General features: G+C 43.6%; 1 protein-coding gene across 3 annotated transcripts in view; it reads left to right on the top strand.

Moving 5' to 3' along the window:
- The first annotated feature begins 4,327 nt into the window (after nt 1-4,327).
- Nucleotides 4,328-12,340, top strand: part of LOC147122584 (pro-neuregulin-1, membrane-bound isoform-like) — a 214,824-nt gene continuing 206,811 nt past the window's right edge. For all 3 annotated transcript variants that reach the window (XM_086007251.1, XM_086007241.1, XM_086007260.1), the window contains exon 1: nt 4,328-4,593. In XM_086007251.1, the coding sequence (XP_085863377.1) occupies nt 4,500-4,593 (94 nt within the window). In that variant the 5' untranslated portion in view covers nt 4,328-4,499. The remainder of the gene's footprint in view (nt 4,594-12,340) is intronic.

The raw sequence follows: 12,340 nt of genomic DNA on the forward strand, positions 1-12,340 counted from the left end.
TGGCACTATTTCAAAGAAGAGCAGGGGAGTTCTCCCCGGTCTCCTGGCCAATATTTATCCTTCAATCAACATCACTAAAGCAGATTATCACATTGCTGTTTATGAGAGCTTGCTGTGCACAAATTGGCTGCTGCATTTCCCACATTACAACAGTGACTACACTTCAAAAGTACTTCATTGGCTGTAAAGCACTTTGGGACATCCTGAGGTCGTGAAAGGTGCTATATTAATGCAAGTCTTTCTTTTTCTTTAATGGCACCACCTAGCTCCCAGACTTGCCATACTGGAAACTGTGAGGGTCCACCTACATCCTTCCACTCTGTGGTACATGTTGAACTTGCTGCTCTGTGTTGCCAGAGGTTTATCACTAAAATAATGAAAAAAGACAAGTTTTATTATTCTTAATAATTGCCATTTTTAGCATTGTGAAACATTAGTAACTGATGAATTTTGATTTTAAGTTGAATGCTGAGGGTAAGTTGACAATTTGTTATGTCAACTGGTGCTGAACAAATCAGTATCAATCCAGATGATTCTAGAGTAGACTAGTCTTTCACATGTGAGACCTAGATTTAAATCTAGGCTGATGGGATGAATTGTTATCTCCAATTGTTGCTGTACGGATGCCACCTTAAATGACTTTGAGTCTCAGGCTGGCTCGCAGAGCAAAACACTGCCCAGTAATGAATAAGGATGGCTGGGTCTTGGGGTAATATAAAGGGAGCTTTACTTTGCAGTTGGCTATGCTACAACTGACCTGCGACTGCTTGATGCTGACACTCGGCAGTAAATTTGGTAGAATGTCCCATTGTTCGTCATTGACTGCCTTAATCTTGATGAGCACAAAATTTACACCACCCATAAAACAATCTATAGTTTCCTTTCATTAAAAAGCAAACAACCCTTTGAAAGAAAAGTTAAATATAAGTGGTAACATCTCATATAACACCTTCCATAATGCCACATTTTATTTATTGAGGTGGGTGAAATTCATTCTCATTAAAATGCAGAATATAAATGTTGAGGAATGGAACATCTTTCTACTTGCTATTGGGTTCATAAACTGTGTTAAGTCAAATGGATTGAGGCTGCTCCATTTCATTGGATTTAAGACAGTTAAACCAGATTTCCATCCCATCAGTCTGGGCTGAGCACAAACCCAGGTCCCAGATGTAAAAGTGCAGCAATATAACCCTCTGCTCCACCCAGGTCGTACATAGTGCTAGTGTTAACAGATTACAAAAGGGAAAAGCACCGTGAAATTTCTTGGACCAGGTGTTGTGTTCAGACAGTCCATGGTATACAGTATCCGAGAATTATTCTTTCATGTCATCGTTGAATTGATAATGGTCAGTGCTGTGGAAGGTAGTCTTCTCCATTGACCCCTAATTGACAACCATGACTGACAGCCGCCAGTAAATGACGTCAATATAAAATGTTGGCGCCTAAGTTGCTACAGTCTGTATAAAATCGCCTTATTAATCGTTATCCTTAGCAAGGAGTGCATTATATTCAGTTGTAATGCACGAAGGAGGGCAATAAGACGACTGCTGGCCATGGTATGTACTGCAGTACAATGAGTTAAATGATGGCATTAGGAGTTTGGAGGATAGAGACGCTGGTGAATCGTCTAAAGCATTAGCCACCAAGGGCTTCAGTTCAGTCAGTCGATGAAGGAGGAGGTCAGAAGCCAACTGTCCATTGGTGGGACTGTAGGGAAGTTTTCAGGTGGGTCATTCACCTCTCCACCGTTCCCCTCCCCCCCCCACCCCCCAGAGAGACCCACATGAACCTGGAGTCTGCAAAACTGAAACAAAACCTTACTAAAGTTGCCATCTAAAATCTTTCTTGCGGGTAATGAGGACCAGAGAGACACTGGCACCAATTGCTTGCGTGTGGTTCAAGACCTAGTGATAGGGTGACCATATTTTCTAAACCAAATAGAAATCCAGGAACACACAGGGTGGGAGAACAGCAAAGTAGCCAGGATGGAAAACATAGGTTGTGCAGTGTAGCGAGGCAACATTGTTCAGCAGCCTATATTTTAACAAATGTAAGAAGTCACACAACACCAGGTTATAGTCCAACAGCTTTATTTGAAATCACAAGCTTTCGGAGCGCTGCTCCTTCTTCAGGTGAAGTGGAGAGATGCATAAAGACACAACTTATATAGTCAGAGAATCATGTCAGATGTTTACAGGTAACCTTTCCAACTGCCATTTATCACACCTCGGCAGAGAGATAATCACAGCAATCAAAGGTGTGAATGGTGTCCAAACAGGTCAGTCAGGGAAACATTACATCAAAGAACAATGAGGTGGGGTCACAAGGGGTCAAATATTGCAGATGCTGGGGTCTGTATGAAAAACAAAAAAAGACAAAAAACATTTTTTTTGCTGGAAATCACAGCAGGTCCGGCCACATCTGTGTAGAGAGAACAAGCCAATGTCGACTCGAGTCTGGATGACCCTGCGTCAGGTGGGGTTACATGTAGCATGACATGAACCCAAGATCTCGGTTGAGGCCGTCCTCATGGGTGCGGAACTTGGCTATCAGTTTCTGCTCGACGATTTTGCGTTGTCGTGTGTCTCGAAGGCCGCCTTGGAGAATGCTTACCCGAAGATCCTAACAGTTGCACATATACACTACAAATGCAGAACAAGTTTGCATATAATTACTGCGGATGTGACGTCAGACTATTGAAAGGCATTCAGACACCGTTTATAAATAATACAGTAACACTGTTCAGTTCATTGACCTGAATCTGTGATTATGTCTAACGGTCTGATACGCATGTATTCCAATGATGAATACGGCTCTAGTCTATTCAGGGACAAGTTTCCTGAACCGGGGACTGAACCGAGGACTCTTCTGGGGACATTGTTTGCCCGGGGACACGGTACCTCGTCCGGGGACTGTCCCCGGAAAACCGCAGTGAACCCCCACACCCTGAACTTTAGGAAGACCAGGGCATGCTGGAAATAGCTCCACTGTGTGTTTAATAGGGGTCAATGTACTCCTTGAACATGAGGGGACCTGAGTGGAAAAGTGTCATCTGATGACGTGAGCTGTTTTTACTCAGGAAGGAATCTGAGCCAGTGAGTGGGCAGGAGAGTTTATCAAAAGTTACTAGTTTTCCTGTTTTCTTCTATCAACGCCAAACTAATAACAACAATTTGAAAGAGAACCGAACGGCTGCAGTTTGGGGGCTGTAATGTAAATTGCTTTCTAGGGCAGGCATTAGAGATGTAACGTCACATGTTGTCAGTCTAATGACAGAGATTGGGGTTTTTTTTAGTTGGAAATGGGGCTATTTTTGGAGGAGTATCTTCAGATGTGTTTGTGTATAACATTGCACGAAGCAAGGTTCGTGCTCTTGTTTGTCGATGTAAATACCGAGTCCAAAGCTTAAAATCCATATTTAACCACTGAACAAATCAGGTATTTTCAAGCACCTCTCAAATCAACACTTCCAACCGCTCAAGAAAATGTTAGTCCCGGCTGAATATTTTATGTGTAATAAATAAATGGCCATTAAAAACTTCGCCTTGAGTCTGGTGTTTCCCCGCGTAAACTGACCAAGCAACATCTACTCGGGCCAGATAGGACTACCCAGAACAGTGCAACACTGGACACAGACAGATCAATAACCAGTGTGTCTTAGCTCCAAGGGAAGCTGAACACAGTCGCAGGTAGTCCCTGTGGTTTGCATGTTGTACAACAAAGTTAATCTGAAACAGATTGATTTGAGTTGTATTGCTGCCCTTAGTTTGACCAGCAAGTCTGGGGTGCGAGCAGATTCTTCATTCCGGCGAGGGGTCTGAGAGAACATGACTTTTTTTTTTGGCGGGGGGGGGGGGACTTTTTTTTTTGGCGGGGGGGGGGGGTCTTTTTCCTTCTCTTAAGAACAACTGTTTCGGGGATAGGAAGCCGCCCTTTTCCATCAGCAAGGGTTTGAGTGAGTGTAACTGTCAGCCCGAGTCTGCTGGAAGGTATGTAAGGTAACTCTTCCCTTTTTGTCAGAGTACAGATGAGTCACTGCACATCTCTCTCTTTCGCTCTCGCTCCAAAACTTTTAATCATTAAAAGAAAGGATAATGGTACATTTTTTAAAGCACACACATCCTGTCCCTAGAAGGTTGGAGATAAACGCCCTCCTCATCCCCCCTCCCTCCCCAGCCCCTGTGAGGTTTAATACAAACAGCACAAGTGTCAGCAGCGTTGAGGTTTAGTGTCAAGGGCGGGGCAAATCCTTGTGTGGGCGGTTGAATCTCCGCTTAAACAGCAAGAGTTGGGAGAAAAAAAACTCCATTCAGTCCGCTCGGCTGCAGAGCAAGTTCCTGAGGAGGGAGCAGGACCAGGGCAATCCAGGACAAGTTCGGAAGAGCCCAGGGCAGCACGGCACGGCACGGCTCCTAGCTCACACCCACCTTGCACAAGTGTTCTGAGGGATTATTCTCACTCCGATATAACTTTTTTTTTTAAAAACCCGAAGAGAAATGCCCGAAAAGAAACAGAGGAGAAAAGGGAAAGGCAAAGGGAAAGGGAAGAAGGACAGGGAAGCAGCGAGAAACCAAGGAGGAGATACGACAGGTAAAAGTTTTGTTTTAAAACTTTTAGGGGAAACTTTTTCCTCTTACTGAATCCTGGGCTGTCATTGAGAAAGTTTCAGCCCCAGCGGTTTCTTGAAGTCAGGAGACCCTCTCACACCTACTCTTGAGTGGCAACACTTTTTTTTCCTGAAGCTGAATTCTTTTTTTGTCATCGAACTATCTGACCGGGGCATTTCCTCAGGCTCTGGGTCGAGTTGACTTTCTGTTTCGACTTTTATTCTTCCTTTTTAAGCTGATGGTCGGCTCGTTGATGCTGTGAGGGGGGGGTCTGGGGGGGGGGTGGGGCACAGCCGCGTGGTTTGGACTCTTCCTGGCAGTGAGCTGGGTGCCAGGACCCGTGCCCCCTTGAGCCCAGCCGGCGACCAGCACTTGTACCTGGAGCCCTGGACCTGCGGCTCTCGGCGGCCTCTCACCCGCCTTTAAGACGTCTCGATGGCTCCCTCTGCTGGACCCTGACCTCCCCCCCCCCCCCTCCTTTCCTCGCCTTGACTTCCACCCTCCTCCTACTCCTGCCATCTGTCTCTACCACCTTGTGCTGGCACACTTGCCTCCTGTTGCTCCAAGTGCCCGACCAGGAGAAGCTTAGGCTGCTGTTGTTAACTTAAATCAATTCACCTTGGGGAGGGAGTTTGCGCACCATACGAGGCAAGCGCTGCACCAGGTAATGAATGTCTTACCTACCACAGTGTTAAGCGGAATTAGCGTGGGCCTCGCAGAATGGTTGACAGCTGCTCATTTCAGTTTGGCAAGACATTTCATGTAGGTATTCTCATTGTTGTGTTTGAAAATTGGATTGTAAAAGGCCAGGGCATCAAAATAACACTTTAAAAAGGGTTTGGGGGGAGTGGGGGTGGGGGGAGAGCAGGCAAATGGGGCTGAGAGGATTGCTCTTTGAGAGAGCTGGCACCAGCAGACTGGGCTGAGTGAGGAAGGGGCAGAGGAATGGGGCTCAGGGGAGAGCTCTTTGAGAGAGCCGAGTGGTGTGAGATTCTATGGTGTGAGGTTCTATGATCATCCTTAAAGGAGTGGACAGAAAGCCTTTGCAGAGCATTGGGCACAGCAGTTATTTTGCGAGTTGTTATGACCTGAAAGGGTGGTGGAGGCAGATTCAATAGTAACTTTCAAAAGGGAATTGGATAACAACGTGAAGATGAAAAAATCTGCAGGGCTCTGGGGATATAGAGCAGGGGAGTGGGACTAAATGGATCGCTCTTTCAAAGAGCCAGCTCAGGCACGGGGGGGGGGGGGGGGGCCGAACGGCCTCCTTCCATGATTCCAACTATTTGTGAAGCCTCTTTATATAAATGGAGAAAGAAAATCAGTAACCCTGTACGTGTAAGCGTGGACAATCAGCAGATGGTGGTTTTCTTGTCTTTTTCGTTGAGCCTCAGTGCTGTTAAGGCATGAAGCTGAAACACTGAGTGAATGGTTTTAATAACTTGTCATGCTTGATATTTTTTTATTTGGGGGGGATGGGAAATGATCACCAGTGTTTGATGAGCTGCTGAAAGTTTTCTGATTTCTGCTAACTGGGCTCCTGGTCACACTGTGGGACGTGTTGAAAGCTGCGTTAGTCTGAGGAGGTTCAGCTCTTCTCCAGTTCTGTATTAGTGGTCCCTGAGCTATGTCTAAAATGATCCCAGAACACTGCCTGGGGTACGGACGGCGATGACACATTGGCCCGCCTTGTTCTTTCCAGCTTTGCTGCTGCAAATTAGCACTGACGAGAACTGTGGAATTATCAGTTTAAAGAAATGTTCCTTTAGCTATTGGCCATGTTAAAGGGAAAGGATAGGACTTGTATTTATATAGCGCCTTTCACGACTTCACAATGTCCCAAAGTGCTTTACAGCCACTTTACAGCACTTTCAATGTGTAGCAACTGTTATAGTGTAAGCAGCGCAGCAGCCACTTTGCGCACAAGGATCCCACAAACAGCAATGTGATAATGATCAGATAATCTGTTTTAGTGATGTTGGTTGAGGAATAGGAACATAGGAACAGGAGTGGGCCATTCAGCCCCTCGAGCCTGTTCCGCCATTCAATGAGATCATGGCTGATCTGCGACCTAACTCCATAGACCTGCCTTTGGCCCATATCCCTTAATACCTTTGGTTAACAGAAATCTATCAATCTCTGATTTAAAATTAACAATTGATCCAGCATCAACTGCCGTTTGCGGAGGAGAATTCCAAACTTCTACCACCCTTTGTGTGTAGAAGTGTTTCCTAATTTCACTCCTGAAAGGTCTGGCTCTGATTTTTAGACTATGCCCAACCAGCAGAAATAGCTACCCTATCTGTTCCCCATAATATCTTGAAAACTTCAATCAGATCACCCCTTAATCTTCTAAATTCTAGGGAATACAACCCTAATTTGTGTAATCTCTCCTCGTAACTTAACCCTTGAAGTCCGGGTATCATTCTGGTAAACCTAGGCTGCACTCCCTCCAATTCCAATATATCCTTCCTAAGGTGTGGTGCCCAGAACTGCTCACAGTGCTCCAGGTGTGGTCTAACCAGGGTTTTGTACAGCTGCAGCATAACTTCTACCCCCTTGTATTCTAGTCCTCTAGATATAAAGGCCAGCATTCCATTAGCCTTTTTGATTATTTTCTGTACCTGTTCATGATATTTTAATGATCTATGTACCTGGACCCCCCAAGTCTCTTTGGACCTCCACTGTTTTTAGCTTTTCTCCATTTAGAAAGTACCCTGTTCTAACCTTTTTAGGTCCATGTGGATGACCTCACGTTTGCTTACATTGAAATCCATTTGACACAGTTTTGCCCATTCACTTAATCTGTCAATATCCCTTTGTAATTTTAATAAATATTGGCCAGGACATCGGGAAGAACTCCCCTGCTCTTGTTCGGGATCTTTTACGTCCAACTCGAGAGGGAAGACGGGGCCTTGCTTTAGCGCTTCAAAATTAAACGCATGCTTGGACATAGATATATCACAGCAAGCAGGGAACTGTGATGACTATCTCCACAAGTGAGGTAGATAGCACACAAGCAACAACATATAGTAAGTGGGTTATAGCCAGCCTCATAAGTGGAAGAACTGATTCATCCTACACTCAGTGACTAGCTGTTCTCACACCTTGGGACGTTTTACTATGTTGAAGGCGCTATACAAATACAAGTTGTTGTTGCTGTTGTTCTAATTAATACCATGAGTGATATACAATGGTTCAATCGGTGAAATTCACATACGGCTGCTTAACACACTCATATTGCAGATCTGTGCGCACTATTTTTATTTTGAACAATTAACATTTGCATTATGATCTGGAATGCACTGCCTGAGAGGGTGGTGGAGACAGATTCAATCGTGGCTTTCAAAAGAGAATTGGATAAGTACCTGAAGAACAAAATTTGCAGGGCTACGGGGAAAGGGCGGGGGAGTGGGACTAGCTGAAGTGCTCTTGCAGAGAGCCGGCACGGGCTCGAGGGGCCGAATGGCCTCCTGCTGTGCTGTAACCATTCTATTGTATGATTCTATGCGTAAAAGTAGTACAAATAGGAATGTGGTACGAGCATGTTAACTGTGTCTATCTGTGCATCACTGGTTGGAATATGTACCCTTTAAAATGAATAACTTTGAAACAAATTTGTTTTTGTGACATCAGGAATGTGGATGTAAGAAAGATTGTCCCCTTAGCTCCCAGGCTGTTTGGTGTAACATGTCGGTGAAAAATAATGATGTGACTGTGTGTCTCTTTATATATTAAATTGGAGTAAAATTTATGTAAAATAACTCACAAATGGTTAAAAACTGAGTTTCAATGCCATTGAAAGGCTGTAACACTACCCCAGCTCTCATGCGGACAGTCTGTGCCTTTTAAAGGTGTTTTTATAATTAAGTGACTTGTTAGTTATTATAGGTTTAGATTGTTCTGCAGAGTCAGTAATCTCTTTGGCCCCACTAAAATATGTCTGAACAAGTAGGGATCATAAGTTTGTTGAATGCAAATAAATAAATTTGAGACAGTTTTGAAATCATTCAACTTTCTTAAAAATAAAATACCCCATTGTAAGCTCATCTTTTTTTTTGGTGATTTTAGCAAATAATGACATTCATTACTTTTCTTGTTTAATTTTAGTGGGTTTGATTTTTCTAACAATTGTTAATATTTCAATCCCTTGCCTTACCAAATTGCAGTTGCGCTTCATTGGTTCTGAGATTGGGAATAACTCACGTTGCGACATTGGGGTTATTGTGATCTGTAGAGAGACAGCAGACTGATCCACAGTGGAAACATACAAAACATAAAAACTAAATGGCCCGGATGTTCCGGGGCTTATGACAGGCGTACGCCTGCGGAAACCCGGAACTTGCGATCTGTCAAGAATCTCCAGATCAAGGTTTATGGGGAGCGGGCAGGGAAGTGGAGCTGAGGCCAAGATCAGATCAGCCATTTTATTGAATGGTGGAGCAGGGTCGAGGGGCCAAATGACCTACTCCTGCTCCTATATCGTATGTTCTTATGATCCTCCGCACCCCCGGGAAATGGACATTCGCGGGCGGAGAGTGGGGCTATTTGCCCAACTACTGCCCAGCGAATTCCCATGAAACTCTTACGCCTGGTAAGGCCTTCTTTTACCAGTGTAAGCATTTAAATAAATAGTAAAATAACTTTATAAAAATTATTCAAACATAAAACGTAAAAAAAATTAGTTATAGGTTATTCTTAGCCCCTTTAAAACGTTTACATTTATTTTTCAAAAAATTAAATTTTTGTTTTAAAAGTTTAATGACATTGTATTTTAATTAATTTTAAACATGTAATGATTTTTTTTTAATTTCAAGGTTTGTGTACATGTATCTTTTGGGTGATTCCTATTAAGCTTATGGGGATTCCGTACGTAAATGTGTGACAAATGTGGACAGTGAACTTCAAAATGGAGTCGCGATGTCTCATGCAGCAGAACAGTCACTGTGTTAGGATAAATGTCAAATGGTTTATTTTCTTCCAAATTGTTTCGCGACCTGCTAAAGAGATGTCATATTAATATTATTAGCATCTGTAAACAAGCTGACCGTGAAAGAGCAAATTTAAAATCGCCAATTTTCTGTAGTAACCTGCTGCGCCAAGAAAGTTTCTTTTACATGTTCATGGGGATGTTTTTATCCTGCACCATTTTTACTGTTACCACAAACCATCTTTGGTTACACTGAAGAGCAGCGAACTTTTCAGTAACTGTTAGTTTTGAGGAGACAGACCCATTTGTGCAGCACCTGAACAGACAGCTGACAATAATCTGGCAATCTATAGTTCCAATATTGAAGCTCTCTTGTACCTTAACTTTGTTTCTTCATCTCGCAAAATTAAAAAAAAAAGTAAAACCTCTTCTCCCTGTCAGATATAACCTAACGCACGGGCGTCTGACCTGCGGCCCTGAGCCCTGTCATCTGGGAAGCCCAGGGAACTCAGTCCTATTTGTGCTCGTATTTCCCATTCACTGGTTTGCGCTGATCGGATTTCATGGGCCTGGAGGTTGGTGAATAAATCCCAAATCAAGAGCGTCAAAGTCTCTCCATACCCACAAATTAATGGGAATGTGGATTTAAACTTTATCAGTGCTCCTTGAGGTTCCGTGGTACACACCTATGCTGCTCAGAAAAATGCAAGATTGGAAACCCAGGCCTAGAATTACATAGAATCTACATTACAGAAACAGGCTGACGTAACAAAACTCACTACGCACTTGGTTCGAGTATAAAACAAGGCTTTAATCAACTTGTTTCAAAACATGGAGGTCTAGTTGTACTTCACTAGTTCCTGTCTTACAAAATGTCCCCGGGCAAGCTGAGCCCACGCCCGAGTATTTATACTCCTTGGACGGCGCCACCAGCTGGCCGTCCAATGTTATTTCATGAGTCGTTTCTTCATGATGATGAGATTTATAACACAGGCCATTCAACCCAAGTGGTCCATGCCAGTGTTTAAACTCCACACGAGCTTCCTCCCACTCTAATTACCTCTTCTCACTCTGCTGCCATAGACCTCTTATTCCCTTCTCCCTCATGGATGCATCAAGCCTCCCCTTAAATGCATTGCTCTGTGCTCTGCTTCGACTGCTCCCCGTGACAGCGAGTTCCCCATTCTCACCACTGACTGTGTAAAGGATTTCCTCCTAAATTCTTTATTTGGCTATCTTACGTGGAAACAGAATATTGCCACAGTCCAAACATTAGAAAGAAAGAAAGGCTTGCATTTATATAGCGCCTTTTATGACCTCAGGACGTCCCAAAGCACTTTAGAGCCAGTGAGGTACTTTTTGAAGTGGAGTCCCTGTTGTAATGTAGGAAACGCGGCAGCCAGTTTGCGCCCAGCAAGCTCCCACAAACAGCAATGTGATAATGACCAGATAAACGTTATATGGGAAATAACAAGAGAAAATGCTGGAAAAACTCAGCAGGCCAGGCAATATCCGTGGAGTCTTGATAAAGGGTTTTGACCCAAAACGTTGACTCTATTTTCTCTCCACGGATGTTGCCTGGCCTGCTGAGTTTTTCCAGCATTTTCTGTTGTTATTTCGGATTTCCAGCATCCGCAGTATTTTGCTATCATGAACGTTATATGGGAGTGTGTTTGAGATGTCTAGGCACTTTCGCTCAAGCTGCTTTTACATTAGAGGAGTGCAGATGGGTAATTCTACCATCATCCCCTGTGTAAACAGCCTGGTTTGTAGATCCACATGATGCTGCTGTTGGAATAAGTGCCAGTGGACATGCAAACTAAACAGAGGGAGCAAGTCCGTGGGGCCTCGCTCCTCCCCAGCCAGCTCTCTGGTGGAGTTAATTAGGCCCACAGACACCAACAACCTATGAGAAATCTAAACAAGGGAGTGCAGTGTTACTCTAAGACCAGGACAAAAATGCAAACAGTAAGTATAAAAGCACCTTGTGGTTTATAATGGAATTCAAACCCATGAAGTGCCTTAACTGGAATTCCAACCTTCCTTTCTTGTCACAGTAAATATGCTTCTAACCTTAGATGATGCTGCCCAGTTGTTAGTGTTGTATTACAAATGATAACGCTAATATTTAACAGTCATACAACAGCAGAGTTGACAATCGCAATGATAATGGGTTAATAATTTACCCCACAGTGCAGTCACATCTGGATTAAGCACTTGTGCACATCCCTTTAACACAAAGTACTATCGCATTTTCTGACACGTGCTAATGGTTGGGCTGATTATTAAAAATGGTTATTGATGATAAGACTCCTGGTAGCAACAGAACCTTGTTTGTCCACTAGCGTATAAACTCTGCAAAGCTGTTCATAGGAATGTTGAAACACTAATATCAAACTGCTCCTTTGCAAGTCATTCGATGCTTCAGGTTATTAGTAGCACACAGTCTATGTCATTGCAGCATTTTTGCACTTTGCATTTGTAGACACTTTTGCAGTTCATAAAAATCACAAGATAATTAAGGCTCAGGAGAGCCATTTGGCCCATCTTAATATATCCCTCCAGAAGAACCCAACTCCATTGCAGGACCCAATAGTTTCTTAAAGGATTCCAGGATGTTTGCCTCCACTATTCTATCCGAGAGTCCATTCCAAGCATTGATCACTCTTTGTGTGAAGAAGAACCTCCTCATATCAGTTCTAAATTTACTCTTTGCTAGTTTGAACCTGCATCCCCTTGTCCTTCTCTTGCAATTTACTTTAAAGTAATATTCCGGATTTACCTTTTGCACTCCCTCAAT

Source organism: Somniosus microcephalus, chromosome 2 (genome assembly GCF_052327205.1).
Source record: "Somniosus microcephalus isolate GS21.2 chromosome 2, FLI_Smic_1.0, whole genome shotgun sequence".
Taxonomy (NCBI): Eukaryota; Metazoa; Chordata; class Chondrichthyes; order Squaliformes; family Somniosidae; genus Somniosus; species Somniosus microcephalus.